This window comes from Haliaeetus albicilla, chromosome 3, assembly GCF_947461875.1.
Source record: "Haliaeetus albicilla chromosome 3, bHalAlb1.1, whole genome shotgun sequence".
Lineage (NCBI taxonomy): Eukaryota > Metazoa > Chordata > Aves > Accipitriformes > Accipitridae > Haliaeetus > Haliaeetus albicilla.
In genome coordinates, this window is record NC_091485.1 from 70,136,359 (window position 1) to 70,153,946 (window position 17,588).

The 17,588-nt window shown below is 36.0% G+C and overlaps 1 protein-coding gene across 4 annotated transcripts in view; it reads left to right on the top strand.

Moving 5' to 3' along the window:
• The window catches only part of KHDRBS3 (KH RNA binding domain containing, signal transduction associated 3), a 101,320-nt gene extending 91,934 nt beyond the window's left edge, over positions 1-9,386 (top strand). For 3 of the 4 annotated variants that reach the window (XM_069780109.1, XM_069780108.1, XM_069780110.1), the window contains 2 exons: positions 1,269-1,327; positions 4,659-5,266. In XM_069780109.1, coding sequence (XP_069636210.1) covers positions 1,269-1,327; positions 4,659-4,750 — 151 coding nt within the window. In that variant the 3' untranslated portion in view covers positions 4,751-5,266. Of the gene's footprint in view, positions 1-1,268; positions 1,328-4,658; positions 5,267-6,173; positions 6,231-8,629 lie in introns of those variants that run through there. The other variant, XR_011324145.1, reaches the window with a different exon arrangement.
• Positions 9,387-17,588: the final 8,202 nt, after the last annotated feature.

The following is a 17,588-nucleotide window of genomic DNA, read 5'->3' on the forward strand; positions in this document are numbered from 1 at the left end:
CTTGGTAGCATCAGTTTGTAGAGTATTTTCCAAACATTGTCAGCGCTGGGTCTGGCTATGGTTAAAAAGAAACAAAACAGGAGGCTTGCTTTTGATGTCCTACAAACATGTCTAATACACTTTTGTTCTGTCAACTATGTAAAAGACTGTACATAGTTACACTTATTTTCCAGTACCTAGAGGGGGCCTACAAGCAAGCTGCAGAGGGACTTTTTACAAGGGCATGTAGCAATAGGACAAGGGGTAATGGCTTTAAACTGAAAGAGGGTAGGTTTAGACTAGATGTAAGGAAGAAATTCTTTACGGGGAGGGTGGTGAGACACTGGACCAGGTTGCCCAGAGAGGTTGTGGCTGCCCCATCCCTGGCAGTGTTCAAGGCCAGGCTGGATGGGGCTTTGAGCAACCTGGTCTAGTGGAAGGTGTCCCTGCCCATGGCAGGGGGGTTGGAACTAGATGATCTTTAATGTCCCTTCCAACCCAAAACATTCTATGATTCTATGAGAAATGAAAGCATAATGGAAAAAAGTAGTATGTAAGAATGCTTGTTCTTCAGTTTCCATTCAGTGGTCTTAATACAAATAGAAATGCCATTATGAAATGGAAGACTGGTTTAGGGCATGGTTATGGTATTCATATTTCTGAATCCTAAGAACTGCAGATTTCTGCTTTTAACTTAGTTCCTATTGTCATTTCTTGTTTGCCTATTAAAATGATATCATTTACATACGTGCACATTGTCTTGTTTTGAAGACACTGGAACTTGTACATGTATAGCAACTATATAACCCTCTGATCAGCAAGTTGATTGTTCTTCATTGCATTTTTATCAGTGAATTCAAAGATGCAAAGGCAAAATACTATGCAACTGTAGGTAACGAAAAGAAGTTTATACGACAAATGAATTGGTTCAGTATCTACACCTCCTACTCTTCCTTCTTTGGCACTTGTAAGATCTTCAACCTCCCCTACTATAAGTATAATTTTAAATATAAAATGCCCACATCCACATTTACACTGTGGACCAGGTGCTCAGGGATTAAAAAAAAATACTAAATGAAAATAAATATGGTTTCTTTTGTCTTCTAGTTAACAAACAAGCAGGACCTAAGTTGTCATTGTCACATGGATGCTTACCTTTCTTACCTTAGGGCATGTCTATATCCTTCAAGCTTTCTTCTTTTCAAAGGTAGAATGTGTAATGATAAGCATTGCTTCTTAAAATGTAACTGCTTTATTTCTTGTTCTTCCTACTCCCCTCCTCCATACAGTGGAGCGGATTACTATGACTATGGCCACGGACTGAGTGAAGAAACATACGACTCTTATGGTGAGTAGATTTGTGAGCTGAATGACTACAGTAGTAGACTCTTGAAAAAATATAATCAAAGAATAATATCCATAAGGCAAGCTTCAGTTCTGCAGTGTATAACAGCTGTTCAGGGATTACGGCACTGTCACAGACCTCCTCATGTGGTTATTGAGAAAAATACTGAAGGAGACTTCTGTGGTCTGTTAGCTAACATAGTCATGTGAAACTAAAATCAGAGAAATAAAAACCTAAAATTAAACCATACTGCAAGTACCCTTTTCATGTCACATTCAATGACATTTAAGGAAAAAAAAAATGGGGGTGGAGGACCTTTTTTCAGGATCTGTTTGCAGCTGAAAGCAAATGCTTCTAGTGTGGCACAACTGGTGTTGAAACTTGGTACAAGGTAAGAGTATGCTGAAGTTCTCAGCTGAATCAGGGCCTAATGGAGTGCATTTTAGACTTGTATCATCTTTTTGTATTCATTTTCATGCATCAGTCTTGTGAAATCAACCAGGGAGTCATTATGTAAAGGTTATGAAAGTACTTTAGGTAGCTAATAGACATAAGGGCAGTGGGTTACTCATATGGAGACAAAACAATGAGTAATGAAGCAAAAAAACATATGCCGATGGTAAAGATCACTTTTTTTTTTCTAAGCTAGAAGTGTGGTAATGACAAGTATAATTAAAGAAATCTGTTACGGATTAGAAGCATAAAGCATTTTAAAAGGCACCTTTGCTTAAGGGATAAATGTTAAATCTCTGGCTAGAGATCAGAGAAATATGATCTAGATCACTCAAATCTCAAACATTTGAGGATTTTTAGTAACTAGTGTAAAAGAGTTGTTATTCTGGGTAATGGATGCTTCAGTGATTTTAGAGCTCTACTTGAAATTTTCTATGGTGTATTTCTTGAACTCCATTTGGAAGTGCTTCCTTCTGAAAACTAAAATGACCTCAACTAAGTTGTGATAAATGAACCTAATGCAGAAGTTTGCTCAATGTAGTCTGCTTAAAATAATTATTTTGCTTAAGGGGAAAGTCAGTTCATCAAAAGAAGAGGTCACTTGAAATTCCTGTGTCCCCCAGCACTTTTTCAGTTGGTGTTGATAGATATATCTTTATTGCAGCATTAAAATAAACTGTTTGCCATTATAAGCCTGATATTTCTAAGACTATTCCGTGAATACAAAATTGATGGGGGGGGGGAGGGGGGGATGTATGAAACTGCTTAATGTAGATAGAATTGACTGATGGGGAAAAATGTGGATTGCAGTATTTAAGGTTGAAAATATGGATTTTTTCATTGCTTTTGCATTTAAAATTGGTTTTCTATTTATCAAAGCACAGCCACTCAGAATATTAAGTGATGTATTTACTCAAGTTGAGAGGAAGACTATAAATGCCTTAAAGAATGATTATGGGTTACAGCCACTGAAGATTTTGCACATACAAATAAATAGTTAGACACTTTATTTCTTAACTACCTGACCCTCAAGTACATCCTTAAATGCAGAGTTAGATACTAATAATCATCCTTACAGATACAGAGAACATTAGGTGTCTTGAACTAAAATTCATAAGGCTGCAGAGTGAGCAGATAGTTGCCTAGTGCTGGCTAGGAGGAAACACAGATTCCCATGAAGTACCTGAACTTTTCCTCCTCTGAGAAGTTCAGGTGCCAGTCCAGAAGATGTAGGAAGACCATCTGTATTTTTAGGATTTGGAGCCCTGAATGGCACCAAAATGAAAACTGATAAAGGTGACTCTTTACGGATTTGACCAATTACTTGAAAATGAGTGAGTATACCCCTTAAACCGTGACCAAGGCTGCTTTTTACATTTAAACAATTCCTTGCAGCAGTGCTTAAAAGCTAGCATATTTTTAATTCTTACCCCTCATCCAGCTGCATTTACAGTTAGGCTAAGGTTCTTTTCCTTGCTTAATGTAAGTCTTGCTTTCTATGTGATGAAGCAGCACAAGATGTTGCTTCTCATGTATGTTATCTATTATCAGATTCCTGTGGAACTTGCCTGAGGTACAAGTTTAATTCTTTCAGCCTTACACCAAATTTGAACTTGTTCCTTTTGCCTCCTAGGCAAATGTTCTGAGCACCTAGGCTTTGCAGGCAACCACCTACATTTTTTTTTAAATAAAGTAGCTAGGATGAGACTTCTGCGAAGAGATTGTGAAATTGGACCCTTAACTTACAGCATTCTTGTCACGTCATTTCGGATATCTGTCTGGGCAATTTACCTTACCATTCAAAGTACAGGGATTCTTTGACTGTTGATTATTTTTTTATTATTTTTCTTTTTTTAATGGACTAGAAAGACAAAGTGATGCCTACATTTTAGATTACCATGCATGTGGATTCCACCATTAGTTTCTGGATTGCATTGGGTTCACTTGGACACCTGTCTGCTTAAGGCAGGGCAATTCTCCAAAAGTAGATATGGAAGCACATATGCTGTTTTCAGGTGTGTTTGCTTTTTATGGTTTTGGTTTTGTTTTTTTTTCTCTCAGGGGTGATACAGTACTCTGATTTGTGTTTATTTGATTAAAGCTTACCTAAGTACTGTTCATTATACTCTGCACTTGGTCCTGTCTTTTCCCTCATCGTAAATGCCTGGCACAGTAGGTCTGACTCTCATTTAAGACAATACTTTGCTACTATTTTTTAATATTTATTACCTATAAAGCATTAAATATAGCACAAGGTTTTTTTACGAACTTATTGTCAAAATTCAAACAAGTAATTTATTTCCCTTGCTCTTTTTAATATTTTTATAATCTGTCTTCCTATTTCTTGCATTTTAGAAGTGTATGTTTACAGTGAAGTTGAATATTGCCCCTAGATTGTTAGAAGCCACAGGTGTTTGTAGTGATACTTGAGGCTTTTCACTATTGGATTGCATATTTGAATTAAGCCTAAACTGGTACTGATAGAAAGAAACTTATTTCTGAGGGTAGCTTATTTGCTTATACAGAATTCATATCCTCCATTCATTTCACCCTAGCATAATTATTTGTAGGTCTGCTACTATAGCTGACATTTCTGTGTATTTGCAACAAGCAGGTCCAGCTGAATGCAAGAGCCCTAAATATTCTTGCCATTAGCCTGTCACACTCCCTGCTGGTATGTGCTGAAAAAGCATTGTGGGATACCTTATATAGATGTGTTGTACGCACTTTTTTTGGTTCAAGTGTTAGACTTCACCTTGTACACCTTGGTTTCAGTAAATAAAGTGTTGCTATCTAATTCAGAATTAAATAAGGGGGGGGGGGGGAAGTACAGCATCTGGGAACATTGGAAGGGATCTAACTATATTTTCCATTCTTATAGGGCAAGAAGAATGGACCAACTCACGACACAAGGCACCTTCTGCAAGGACAACAAAAGGAGTCTACAGAGACCAGCCATATGCCAGATACTGATTGTACTGTCTGATGTTGTGAAATACCCAATCTCCACCAGTCCTGTATACTGTTCAAAGTAATTTTTTCTATGAACAATCCCTTTTTATTAAATCAAAGTGCATAAAAATCTGAATGGATGGACTGAACTTAAAATATTTTGTCGAAAGAACAACCTGGACAGAAGGATATGTAAAACAAGGAACTTTGTTATTTCCAAACTGTATTTGAAAAAATAGGTGATCAAAAAAATAACCTTTGATTAACTAGTGTTAAACAAAAAATAGGTTTACTAAATATGTTAGTCCATTCTTTTAACATAAGCGTAACCTTTTATTTTAAAGGTTTTCAACAGTTTAGTTTTTAGTTTTTATTTTCAGCCATTTGCTAGATTTTCTCTTTGCAAACATGCGTAAAAAGGGAAGCAAATTACAAATGCAAATAATGTGGTATTTTGTAACTCAAGTCTTGAAATGTTCTGTAGTGTTAAGCAAAGTTTTACCCTTGCTTGATACTAAATAAACTTTTGAAAGAAAATCAGTGTGTGTGAGATTAATTTTATGCTTTATCTTATAATAAAACTTCATAAATAGTAGTAAACAGGGAGAAATGTTTAACAGTGATCAGCATAAAAGGCTCATATTAAACATTGCGCAACTTCTTTAAAAAATGGTATAAACCTAAATATGTATATATATACTCACAGTAGATATAAATGCTGTTTAAAGTATCCAAATGGTATGGATCTGCTTGAGTGCCACATTAAATCAAAATATTTTTGTTAAAAATGGTTTAAAATAGCTAATGAATTTTCTGAAAAAGATGTGACTAGTTTTCATCTTGTTGAGCATTTTTTCACTAGTGCAACTTTGGAATTTTTATGAGAATTTTGGTACGTTAATGACCACCTCGCTCCGTGCTGGAAGCAATAAACACAAAGCTTTTAAAGACTTTCTGACTTGACTAATTGAGGTCGCTTTCGTCAGAGACAGAGGATGTGTAACCCTTAAAACGGTCTTCATTTGCAAAGGTAAATAAATCAAATAAGATTTTAATCTCACTTAATTTATCTTAATATAACCAATAAAAACAGGGAGGCTACAACTTAGAAAGTTTCATTTCAGAATGTAGGAAAGACTTTGAGGACACCTAAATTCTCATTTTAAAACGTTTAATTTGTATTAGTAATCTAAAAAGCCTTAGTTTAGCTAGTTAAATTTGGACAAACTATTCCCTATTAAACAACTGTAAAACCTCATAACCAATAGTTTGTAATATATTATTTTTCCATAAATTCTAGTAACTTAAACAGTACAAATGTTATCTAAAGCTTTTTGTTAATCATTAAGTTTCTATTAATTATAGTTTGATTTACATTGTTTTCTTTAGTTTTTATTTGAAAGTCTTTGAAATTTAGTAAAAATATCTTTTTTTCTCTTGTCAGGAAACCCACCTCCTTGGACAGCCAAGAGAACAAAAACCTTAAGCTTCTGATGCTTTGGTAGGTATCTTTACTCATCTGTGAAATTTAGATAAATAATAGAGCTTTTGATCAGGTCCTTAATTCTTTATACACAAGGCTTTAATTTACATAGTGATTACAGGTACTGAGCTGGAGGCCAGCAAAAATAATTGGCTATGTTTAATTCTAGTGGGAAAAGTCATAGTTTTAAACTATCATTAAACAGGACATTAAACTGTGCCAGTGTGTGGACACAGTCCTCTGGCTGTTTGTTTATTGAAAGGTATACAATAGCTTTGACAACATTTCAACCAATTAAGTATTTCATTGGACAGAGGAAGGTGAAAGAAAGTGAATGTGATTTTATGCTAGTAGTGTTCAAATAGGAGTTTAAAACGCTAATCTGGTCAGCAAACATGTCTAAAATGGTTTTCCAAAGCTGAAGAAAGCATTTTATAGAATGATTTTCTAAGGGAAGCATTTCTGCCCAAGAAGCAGACTGATTTTTTTTGGCAGAAGTGAAGAACATCACGTCCACTGAGAAACATTAGCTGAAGAATAGCTAGCTCTATTGCTTCTGGTGAATTCAATATATAAAGTAAGAAATAATTTAACTGTATTTATGCTCAGATTATGTATATTTTAAATAGAACAGATTTTTTTATTTCCTACCTGTAATGGTAATTCTTCCTGCTAACCTCATGATCTCAGTGCCTTACATAAATAGAGCCCTATACTTTGAAATATTGCGTACATTGCACTGCCTCTGTATACCACAGTAAATTTAAAAGGCTGCAGCCACAGGCTAAAGGAACTTTTTGTACATACAAAATGGCATTAGAACCATTTTAAGAGTATTTTAAAGATTTAAACCAAAAAACCCTTGCAAGGTTAGGAGAGCTTGGAGATTTCTGTCCTCTGGGGCTCAAAGGGCAAAGATTCGATACCAGCTGCTAGAACTGCTATGGCAAAACTGAGTATATAAATATCTTTTAAAAAAATTTATAATGGAATTGGCCAAATCTCTATTTCTGTTCACATCTTAAATCACATGATGAGTTATATAAGTCATAACAAGCTTTCATTAGAAAACATGAAGTTTTGTATTAAACATATATGATGAAACTTGATGGGTTGAAACTAAAATATCTAGTAGCAAGGATGGCTAGTAGACATAAGTGAATCAGAAGTGGATTCAACCTTCTGTAATATTTATCCAACTTTTTGTTTTTTAATGCCATCTTTCCTTAGTGCTTCCTCTATGGAGGATGAATGTATCAGCATGCATTTATGCCACTTCTCTGCTACTCTGCCCTGAAGTCCTATAAATCCTTAAATTGTTTCAGGTTCCTTTTGGGGAGAAAAATATATGTCTCTGTCAAATCATGCAGAGGCTGTTTGGGTGTACCATTGTGTGACAGGTTGTCGTATGACTGGATGTTGCAGGTCACATGGGTAAATTAAGAGAATTCCCCTCCTGACTAAAAGCACACCCATCCTCTGGTCAGAAGTGATTGTTTTGGTCATGTGCCAGATGTGCATCTGACAAAACGGAGCAGTCTGTGGCCATATGGTGCTCCCATTAAGTAGCTGTGGCCCACCTTGATGGAAAATTTAACTATTTGAGTGCAATTTTATTTTTTCTTTTAATGAGTTGCAAGATCTAAATTTGATGCATCTAAAAGTTTGCATATATTGAGCATAGTCGTGGTATGAATTTTAGATCCATTAAGTCTTCCTTCTTCCAATGCTCCACATCGATACACCTTATTTATCCAAAGAAAATGTACTGTCATGCCTCTTAAAAAAAAAAAAAAATTGTGTCAATTCCCATGTCCTATACATGTGTGTACAATAAACTACATCAGTTAAAACAGCTGGTATTAGGTATTCTTGGAAACTACATATTTACAGTATAAAACTTCTCTTGACAGTTCCTGAAATAACATGTACTAGCATTGTGTTCTGCTATTGCATTTCTGTTGGATTTTTTTTTCCTTTGGAGTAATCTCTGAAATGAAATCTATTAGATTTTGAACAGAGTGAAAAATAAAAAGGTCTCTAAATTTAAAAAAAAAAAAAAATCACTGTGGAAGGCAGCCTTTCTTTTATTGTGGCAAGCTAACCTAGAACTGTTTATCCATTCTAGTAGGGTTTTATATTCTGACACTGGTCAATTGCTGTATGTTACTTGTCAAACAAGTAATGGTAATGATTATAATTAATCATATCATTAATTTGCATTTATTGAACCTTTTTATCACATTTGCACTGAATTTCAATGATAGCAGTTTCTGCAATGGTTTCCATGAATCTACATACCCTTATTTTTTTCATAATTGCCTTATCCCACTGCACATAATCTGACAGTCTTCAGAGAATTCATAGTCGCTAGTCTCCGGATGGATACAAATAAATTATATTTTGCTCTTTTTCAGGAACTTCTGCCATGTTAATTATGGACTACTTAGAGCATTGTACTTATCCGTACGCCCAGGCAAGAAGACAGGCTACGGAGTATGAAAATCCTGTTCAGTATTTCTTGTATTAAAGCCTTAAAGTGTATAACAGTATACACTTTTTAAAATAATTGTATATTTAAACTCTTAATTGTTTAGTGACGCAACAATGTTTTATTTGGAGCTCAATAAAGAATTTTCATCTAAGTTCCTGTTACAAAGCAATAATGCAACCTCATTGTTCCTTTAGTGACTGTTTTTAGCCTTAGCCTTATGCAGCAAGTGTAAGAGAGTGTGTGAAGTCTCATGACTAGAATTTAAATGCCTTTGGAAGTAGCTTGTCTAATGTATGAACAACATGGATAAGTTAAAATGAAGACTGGTGTTTTATGCTGAAGCTTTTCTTAATAGCTAATTGTAAACAGGTCTACTCAAAACAAGACTCTTGGGTAGAAATGATACTTCAACTTCCATTTCCTTCAGAAACTTCTATAACATGAAGGTGTTTTAATCCCTGTCAATTATAATATGCTGCTTATTCTCTTTCACTTGGTGTTTGATGCATAGAAATGTTTTCTCTAATATACAGTCACAGGTTTTCTAGTAGTAGAGTCTTGGATGAGGCTTTTACACCTTGATAAATCTTGTATCTAGCAGTCATGTTTCCTCAGTGCTTTCTGTTTTATATTAATTGTGAGTGTGACAATTTGTAACAAATAAAATTCTGATAATTTAATTTCTTGTGTTCTTTTTCCTAAATGCCGCTTGCAAAGTGCGAGTGTCCCATTCCTCAGTTATGTTTCCATCAGATGCATTTTTCTTCACTGAATCTCAGATTAATCCCAAGAAAGCATAGTTTGGGTCTGTGTTGCTTATCTTATTTTGAAAATAAGCAGTATCACTTAATAGCTTCGCACCAAATGCCTCCTCTTCAACATGTATTCATAAGTTCTAATACTATATACTGACTACTGAAGAATGGCTTTGAAATTTCTGGGGATGTGGAAAAAATTAAGACTTCCTATTAACTCTGGCACTGATCAAAGCGTCTTGAGTAAGGTAGCATTTTTAATAGATGAAAAAAACTTTCACAGTGTAAAAAAAAAAGTCTATATTTTTAACCTTCAAATATTTAAGGTGATTTTATCAGTTAATCTCACAATCTGGAAAGATTTTCCCTGCTATCGCCTCTCACTGTACAACAGCTGCATTTCTGCAATGTTTTCCACAGCAAGCAATATTAATTATTTAAATAAGTAAAAGCAAAATCCAAAAACCTTTGAATAAGCGCTAGAGACGTATAATAATGATTCCCTTCAGACTGACAGGCAGGAACCTCTGCTGTGGAACAGCACCTAACATTTTAAATGCTAGCCAAGTATAAAAATTGTATATAGATAGGGTGGGGGGAATTTAGATAAGGAGAATGCAATTTTACTTGCTGTAATTTGGACCGTACACCAGGATTATCAACACAACCTCATTTGAGAGTGATGTATCAAGCCTTCCACTTATGACTTATTTTAATATGTGACTATCAAAGCTATCTAGCAAATCCAGTAATTTTTCTGAGATCTTGTCCTGAGTGCTCTAACACAGGAACTGTTAGGGTCCAGTCAAAATGGGTTGACTGCAGACTACCCAGTTGTTTGTCTTGTATGTACTTTGCTTGATTTCACTAAAAACTTAAGGACTGGCTGCTTCTGTGTGTTTTAAGCCTGGACTTCATTTCTACTGGTTTTTATTCTCAAGTAGAGATTTATGTATTTCTTGTGACTGTGTGTTGAGTGAAATCTGGGTCTCATTGGAATAGTTTTGTCATTCACCTCAAAAGACCACATATATATGTGCATCCTGCCTGTGCTGGCATTGATGACTTTAACCTACATTGCGAGACAGTTCTGACACTCTGTTCTGTGATGGCAGTTCTACATGACGTTGCCTTACTTAAAGGTTTTGAGCAAGGATGTGAGCCTGCTACTTCAAATGAATTGTCCTGTCCACATCACAGTCTTTCCAGTAGTGTTTATCCTGATGTGGGGATGTCACCACATTTAAGTACATAATAAATGTATGAAATAATATTCTATGACTGTATTAGAACAAACCTTGAGGTCATATGTCTTTTTAAATGATATTGCAGAGCATACTTTTCAAGTTGGAACTTCATTCTTCTGGGCAAAGGAACTGAAAATTTAAAGATCAAAATGCGAAGTTAAAATTAAAAAAAAAAAAAAAAGATTGGTGATATATTGGCTCAAATCTGCCCTTGAGTGGTTCTGCTTCAATTTCTCTCATCTTGTAGTAGAATTTCCAGGTTACCAATGTCCAAGAACCTCAGTACTATTGCAATTGAGTAAATGCACACCAAGAATCAGAATATCTTTGACTTTAAGTTATTGAAAAGGATTAATTGGATGAAGGGGCTGAGAATTATTTTTGCAAGCTCGGCAAGTTTGTCCAAGGCAGCTGCATTTGGTTAATGGGGAGAAAAAACCCTTTGGTAATGGAAATTATTGAAGGTATTAGTGTTAAAGCACATATTGCTAAGATGATAAATGTTTGTGCAGCCTCAGATACTTCAGTGAGTTTACAGTGCATTGACCCTTGTCTTCAGGCAGGCTTTCTCTACGATTGCAAGTCAAGAGAACATCTCTGGCAAACTTGGATTTTAAAAATGCTTAGAAATTGTAGCCGAGGGCAGAAATAAAGCTGCTTTGCTGTGTAGTTCTTTTTTGGGTTTCTCACTGAGAAAGTATTAAGAAAGTATGAAATATCGACATTCCTAAAAATAGCAAATTAGGGAACAGGCTTAATGGAAACTTCCACTTTTCAGTCAAAGATGTACTTGAGAATTATGAAATTAAAGTAATTTAGATTTAATAAAGGCTTATGACAAAATTTCTTAGGAATCTTTATATCCAGTAATCAAAATAATTCATGCTCTTTCAAGGTAGAAAGCTATGGAGATAGAATTCCTGACTAAACAAGGTTCTGCTCTTATTACCTTGAGAGAAATTGAATGTAAATCAGTTCTTGGAGTTGAGTTTCTGCTTTTGCAAATCTAAACACTTAACCAGTTCTTTATGCCTAGAACCATTTGGTATAAAATAGCTTAAATGATCTTATCTTTATATTCTTACTGAAATTTAGAATCAAGAAAGAAAATTTTAACTTGAAGTGAAATGCTGGCCCTTTTGTGAAGATAAAGGGAAGTTGTTTGGTTTTTCTTTTTCTTTCTCTTTTTCTTTTTCTTTTTTTTTTTACTGACCTCCATAGACCAGTTTTTTTTTTTCTCTCTCTGTTGTGGTTTAACCCCAGCCAGCAACTAAGCACCACACAGCCACTCACCACTCCCCCCCCTACCCAGTGGGATGGGGGAGAAAATCGGGAAAAGAAGTAAAACTCGTGGGTTGAGATAAGAACGGTTTAATAGAACAGAAAAGAAGAAACTAATAATGATAATGATAACACTAATAAAATGACAACAGCAATAATGAAAGGATTGGAATGTACAAATGCGCAGGGCAATTGCTCACCACCCGCTGACCAACACCCAGCTAGTCCCCGAGCGGCGATTTTCCGCCACCACTCCCCAGTTTCTAATACTAGATGTGACGTCCCATGGTATGGAATACCCCCTTGGCCAGTTTGGGTCAGCTGCCCTGGCTGTGTCCTGTGCCAACTTCTTGTCCCCCTCCAGCTTTCTCACTGGCTGGGCATGAGAAGCTGAAAAATCCTTGACGTTAGTCTAAACACTACTTAGCAACAACTGAAAACATCAGTTTGTTATCAACATTCTTCTCATACTGAACTCAAAACATAGCACTGTACCAGCTGCTAGGAAGACAATTAACTCTATCCCAGCTGAAACCGGGACACTCTCATTCAAAACAGCAAACTGCTCCAAATGCTTGCTGAAGCAGCAACCTATGAACTCAATAGTTTGTCTTCTGTGGCAGAAGAGTTAAGTAGTAATGTGCTATTGCTCTTGATCTGTTTGTGAAAGATCCTCATGCCCTAAACATCTCATGAAGATGAAATACGTTTTGTTCATTTGATAACTTGCCTTGTTTCTTCATTCTTTGATTAAGAGTTTGGGTTTCTTAATGTGGAGGTAGCTGTTTCTTGTGTGTTTCTTACTGACAGAAAATATGCACACTCCATCTCACAGAATTCTCTACTCTTAATAAGGATATATTAAAAATGAGGGAAAATACATTTGTCTCTAAGTTCATTCTTCTGATAATGCTATTGCCAGTTCAAAAACCCATGGATGAAGATGCTCTTGCTTCAGATAGTAAGACTGCTACAGAATTACACTGCTAAACATACATTTGCGGACTTCGGACTTTTACTAAATATTTTGCAATTGTCATATCATAATATAAATACTTTCTTAAAAAGTCAGTAGACCTTTCAGGATAGTTAATTAGGGGCCTGAAAGCAAATGAGATGACTAAGTATGAACTACAGTGAATGCTGCCTATGTGCATATTGGAAATCATCTGACTAATGATGATGATCAGAATGATCCATGTGTAATAATTAACCTTATTCTGTTTGGTATAAGTTTCATTTTTTTTACAGCACTTGAGGGTCTAACTTGAAATGGTTTGAAAAGAAAACCCCATTAGATATTTAAAAAATTCCAGTGATGATTTTCTTATACAGCATGTTAATAAGAAAAGTGTGTGTGTGTTTTTCATTATTCACTTGAAGACTATTGTTATGTCAGAAGTAGTCCTTCTAAGACTGACAGAATTAAGGAAGTGTAAGTCAAGAAAGGAGAGTTGATCCTTAGGCACTTACTCCTCTTGAAAGAACTGCAAGGTAAATGCATAAGGGATTGTGGTAAAGTTTTGTGGTATGTTTTACGGTAGTGATCATGAGTTGCATTTACTTTTTATTACACTCATTACAGTTTTGAGGAAATGAAAATGAAAAAAATAATATAAGCGTATTACACAACAGGTTACTAGATGGAGGGCATGGAGAAGACAGGTTGTTAAAAAGCAATCTAAATCTTAAAAGCCATTTTGGATTTCAGATTCTGGAATGGAAGGTGAAAGCCTCCATATTCCGAAGTATATCTTCCCTGAGCTACCTTAGGAAGCTATGCAATAGTTACTAATCTTTAAAATGTCATTTTTTTGGCATAGACTATTCCAACAATTATTCCCTGGAGTTCATTCTTGATTTAGATATATTTGATGTTAGGAAGTTGAAGCGATGCATCCTAGGTCAGAGGGGTAAAAGAGACATAGGTCACAGGCATGGTGTGTGATAACTACCTTTTTTTTTCTACCCTGTATCTACCTAGTCTGCCACTGGCATCCCTCACATAGTAGGAATAACTTCATTAATTTTTGGTGATATCCTTCAAAGTTAGAAGCAGATAAATTTTGTAAATACCACAATCAATACCCCTTTCAAAGGTCACTTTGTGTACTCCTGAATAAAATTTTATGCACATGTACATAGTTTAATGTATTTGGTAAGGGCTCTTCAGAAGAGTTATTCAAAGGACAGAAGATGTTATCTTACTGTGAGAGACTTAAAAAGCTTGATTATGGCTTATAATTGCTTTCACAGGGAGAAAATAACAAGTACTAAATGACTCTAATCTAGTAGTGAAAAAAAGTAAGAACTAATGCTGAGTGTAAAAGCTCTGCAGTTTCAAATGAGAAATTAGGCTCAGATGAGAGTGATTAACCGCAGCAGCAAGCTACATACAGATGAATGGGCTTCTGTTGGTTTTCCTACATACCAGACTAGATTGCATGATCTAATAACTGTGTCTGAACTTGAAAGTCGTGGATCCATGATTGTTGTATAATAATTCTAACAACCACAAGGAAGCACTTTTTTTTTCCTGATTTGCAGGCTGATAGAGTAATCTGTGAGGATTAAGATGATCAAAATACCTTTTATTAACAAGGATGAATTCTCCATTTCTCTGTATATTATATATATATATTATGTAAGTCTTACTGCCTTTACAGTGAAAGTGATGGTAAGTCGATATTTACTAACATGCCAACACAACTCTTGTTCCTCATGCAAGCAACATTTAGAAATCTTGTATATTGCTGTGGTTAACTTATAAATTATGCTTTTTGAAAAACAGCATCTACTTATTAAGTTAACAGACGTCTCTAAATTTTGTTAAAGAAACAGGCTGGATTTTTCAGTTCTGATTTACGTATCTACAACTGAGATGACAAACTCTTGACTGGTTGCTCAGACTCCCCTTACAGTCAACCAAGAGGAACAAGCTCAAAGGATAACTCTTCCTTTTGAGACAGAAGCACATTGAGATGAGGTGACTCACCCTCTGAAAGCACCTGGCTCTTCCCCTTTGACTCATGGGGGTGATTAAACTTATTTGGATGTTTAAACCTTAGATGTCTGAAGCGAAGTGTTATGAATCCCACTCATATTTCTGTTCCAAATCCAGCTTTGTTGATACCTCGAAAACAGCAGCAATTAATGGGGTCTGGAAATAAATAGATACTTGGAGAAAATCAGAGAGGACAGCTCTCATGGCAATGTGTGTACATCATGTGGTTTGCTACGCAGTTGAGAGAGGACTATCCCAAATAGGTAGGAGTAGGTGAGAGGATGTGTATGTAACCATGTCTGTTGCCTGCTGTCTGTCTGTCCTCTCCGTCCTTCCTTTTTTCAGCAAAAGTTTTATGCTCTGCTTGTTGTAAGCAGAAAAGAAAGGCAAACTGTCTTTTGCTGGCTTCTGCTCCAAACATTTCTGTGACGTAGCCTTCTTAGCATATCTATTTATCAGGACATTTTCATACTCAGTGTTTGTTTCCAGAGCCTTCTGTTAAACATGGCTACATGTTTTTGTTTGCTTGTAAGCATCTTAAATCTAAGGATTAGCTAGAATATGGGCTGAGAAGACTTGTACAAGAGGGAATTTATGCTACAAATGTTAGTTGCTGCTTAAAGGAAAGTTTTAAATGGGATTGGCTGAAGGAAAGACTAGAGACTAGAAAAAGCAGTTGAATTTCTATGCATAAATACTTAGGACAATAGGAAGTAAAATATTTCCTATTTCAGCCTAGTGTCTAAAATACTAGTATCCAGCCCCCATTAATAACCACTAGATGCTACACAGAAGAAAAATAAAAACCTACAGTGTTTTTATCCAGTTATCTGGAGCTGCATAAATAAGATTACCTCTCCTTTAGAATAGCTGCAGGAAATCTTTTAACTAGGAAATGGAAAATATGCAATGCTTTTGCTAATGGAAATTTAAGACTTCATACTTCTCTGGTTCTTAACATTTAAGGAATTCACTAACTTTCAAACACTGTTGTGTTAGGGAAGAGGTGTTACAGGTAGATCATTTTGCACTATACAGAAGAAGAGACAAAACAAGCCTGAAATTTGTCACTGGTGCAATATTCTTTAGAAACTCAAATTTTCCCAGAAATACATTGGTTTGCAGGAAAACATGTATTGGGAACAGAGTTACTATTTCATTTTAAAATAAATTATTTGAAAACTTTTTTTTAGAAGAGGTATATTTTCAAAGCATGACTTTTTCTCAGGATATGCCTAATGTTGCTAGGCCACTCAAATGAGAAAATCAATCAGGAGGGGAAACAACAAAAAAAAGCAGAAGCTTTTGAATAGCAGGACACAGACATAGAACTCTCAAACTGTAGTTCTCCGTATTAATGTAGTCCTGGGCAACCTGCTCTAGGTGGCCCTGCTTGAGCAGAGGGGGGGATAAGATGACCTCAAGAGGTCCCTTCCTACCTCAACCATTCTATGATTTTGTAATATAGTAATGCCACTGTGACAGAGGTCTACCTGAATAGAAGCTCTGTCCTGCAATGTATTAACTGCGTCCCCATGCCCCTCCTCGCCCCAGGTCTCTACAGGTGTACGTATGGTGCACTCCATCCTGTTCAGTATTGCCTCCAGTATAGATCCCTGAGGCATGCTGCAAGGAACTGGCTGTCATCAAATCTTCAAACCATTGACCACTACCCTTGGAGTCCAGCTGCCCAGCTATTTTTTTCAGTACAGCCTAGTTTTCCAGTCACCCTGGAGTTCATCCAACCACTCTTTGTATCTCCAGATTGACTGCAAGTTTTCCACACTCGTCAAAGTACAGGACATTGACTGCTTTCTCCAGGTCTACCACGTGAGTCACCCCAGAAGGCAACCAGGTTAGCCAGGCATGATTTGCCCTTGGTAAATTCATGTTGACTACTCCTAGTTACCTTCTTGTCCTTCACATGCACAGAAATGTGGTTCTCGGTGGATTTGCTCCATAACCTTCTCGGAGACCAAGATTAGGCCAGGCAGCCTGTAGTTCCCCAGATCTTCATTCTTGATGATGGACATGACATCCAGGCATCAAGAACATCATTCTTTTCCTTTATATTTGATTTTATATATGTCATGGGAAGGAGGAGGGGGGGTGGAACTGGGATGACTCTTCCCCTAAATCTTCCTGTATTCTTCATTACCTAGTACACTGGAGTAGTTACTCAGCTTTTACCCAGCTGAAAGTAGTTGAGAGGAACCTAAAACTATAGAGGTCTTTCCTCCTTTCCCTTCTGTAAAAATGCATGAAAATAAGGTTAAAAATACACTACATGCTTTCCTGTTGTTACTTTTTCTTCTCAAGTCAGTCATGGTAAAATAAATATGTTTGCACATCTGTTTTTTTTCTCCTTCAGCCAACAGGCCTTGGGACCATTACAACAGTTTTGTTCAGTGTAATCTTGAAGGATGCTCTAAGCATCTGTGGGCTTTTCAAAGCTACTTACAGCATGAGGGAGTGTAAGTCACTCCACTGTATATCAAGGCTTACCTGGTTCAGGTATTTTGGACCCACATAATGTGATCTTAAGTCTGGACTGTAGTTGTTTTAAGTTCCTTTATAGACAGCTGTGATAGAAAG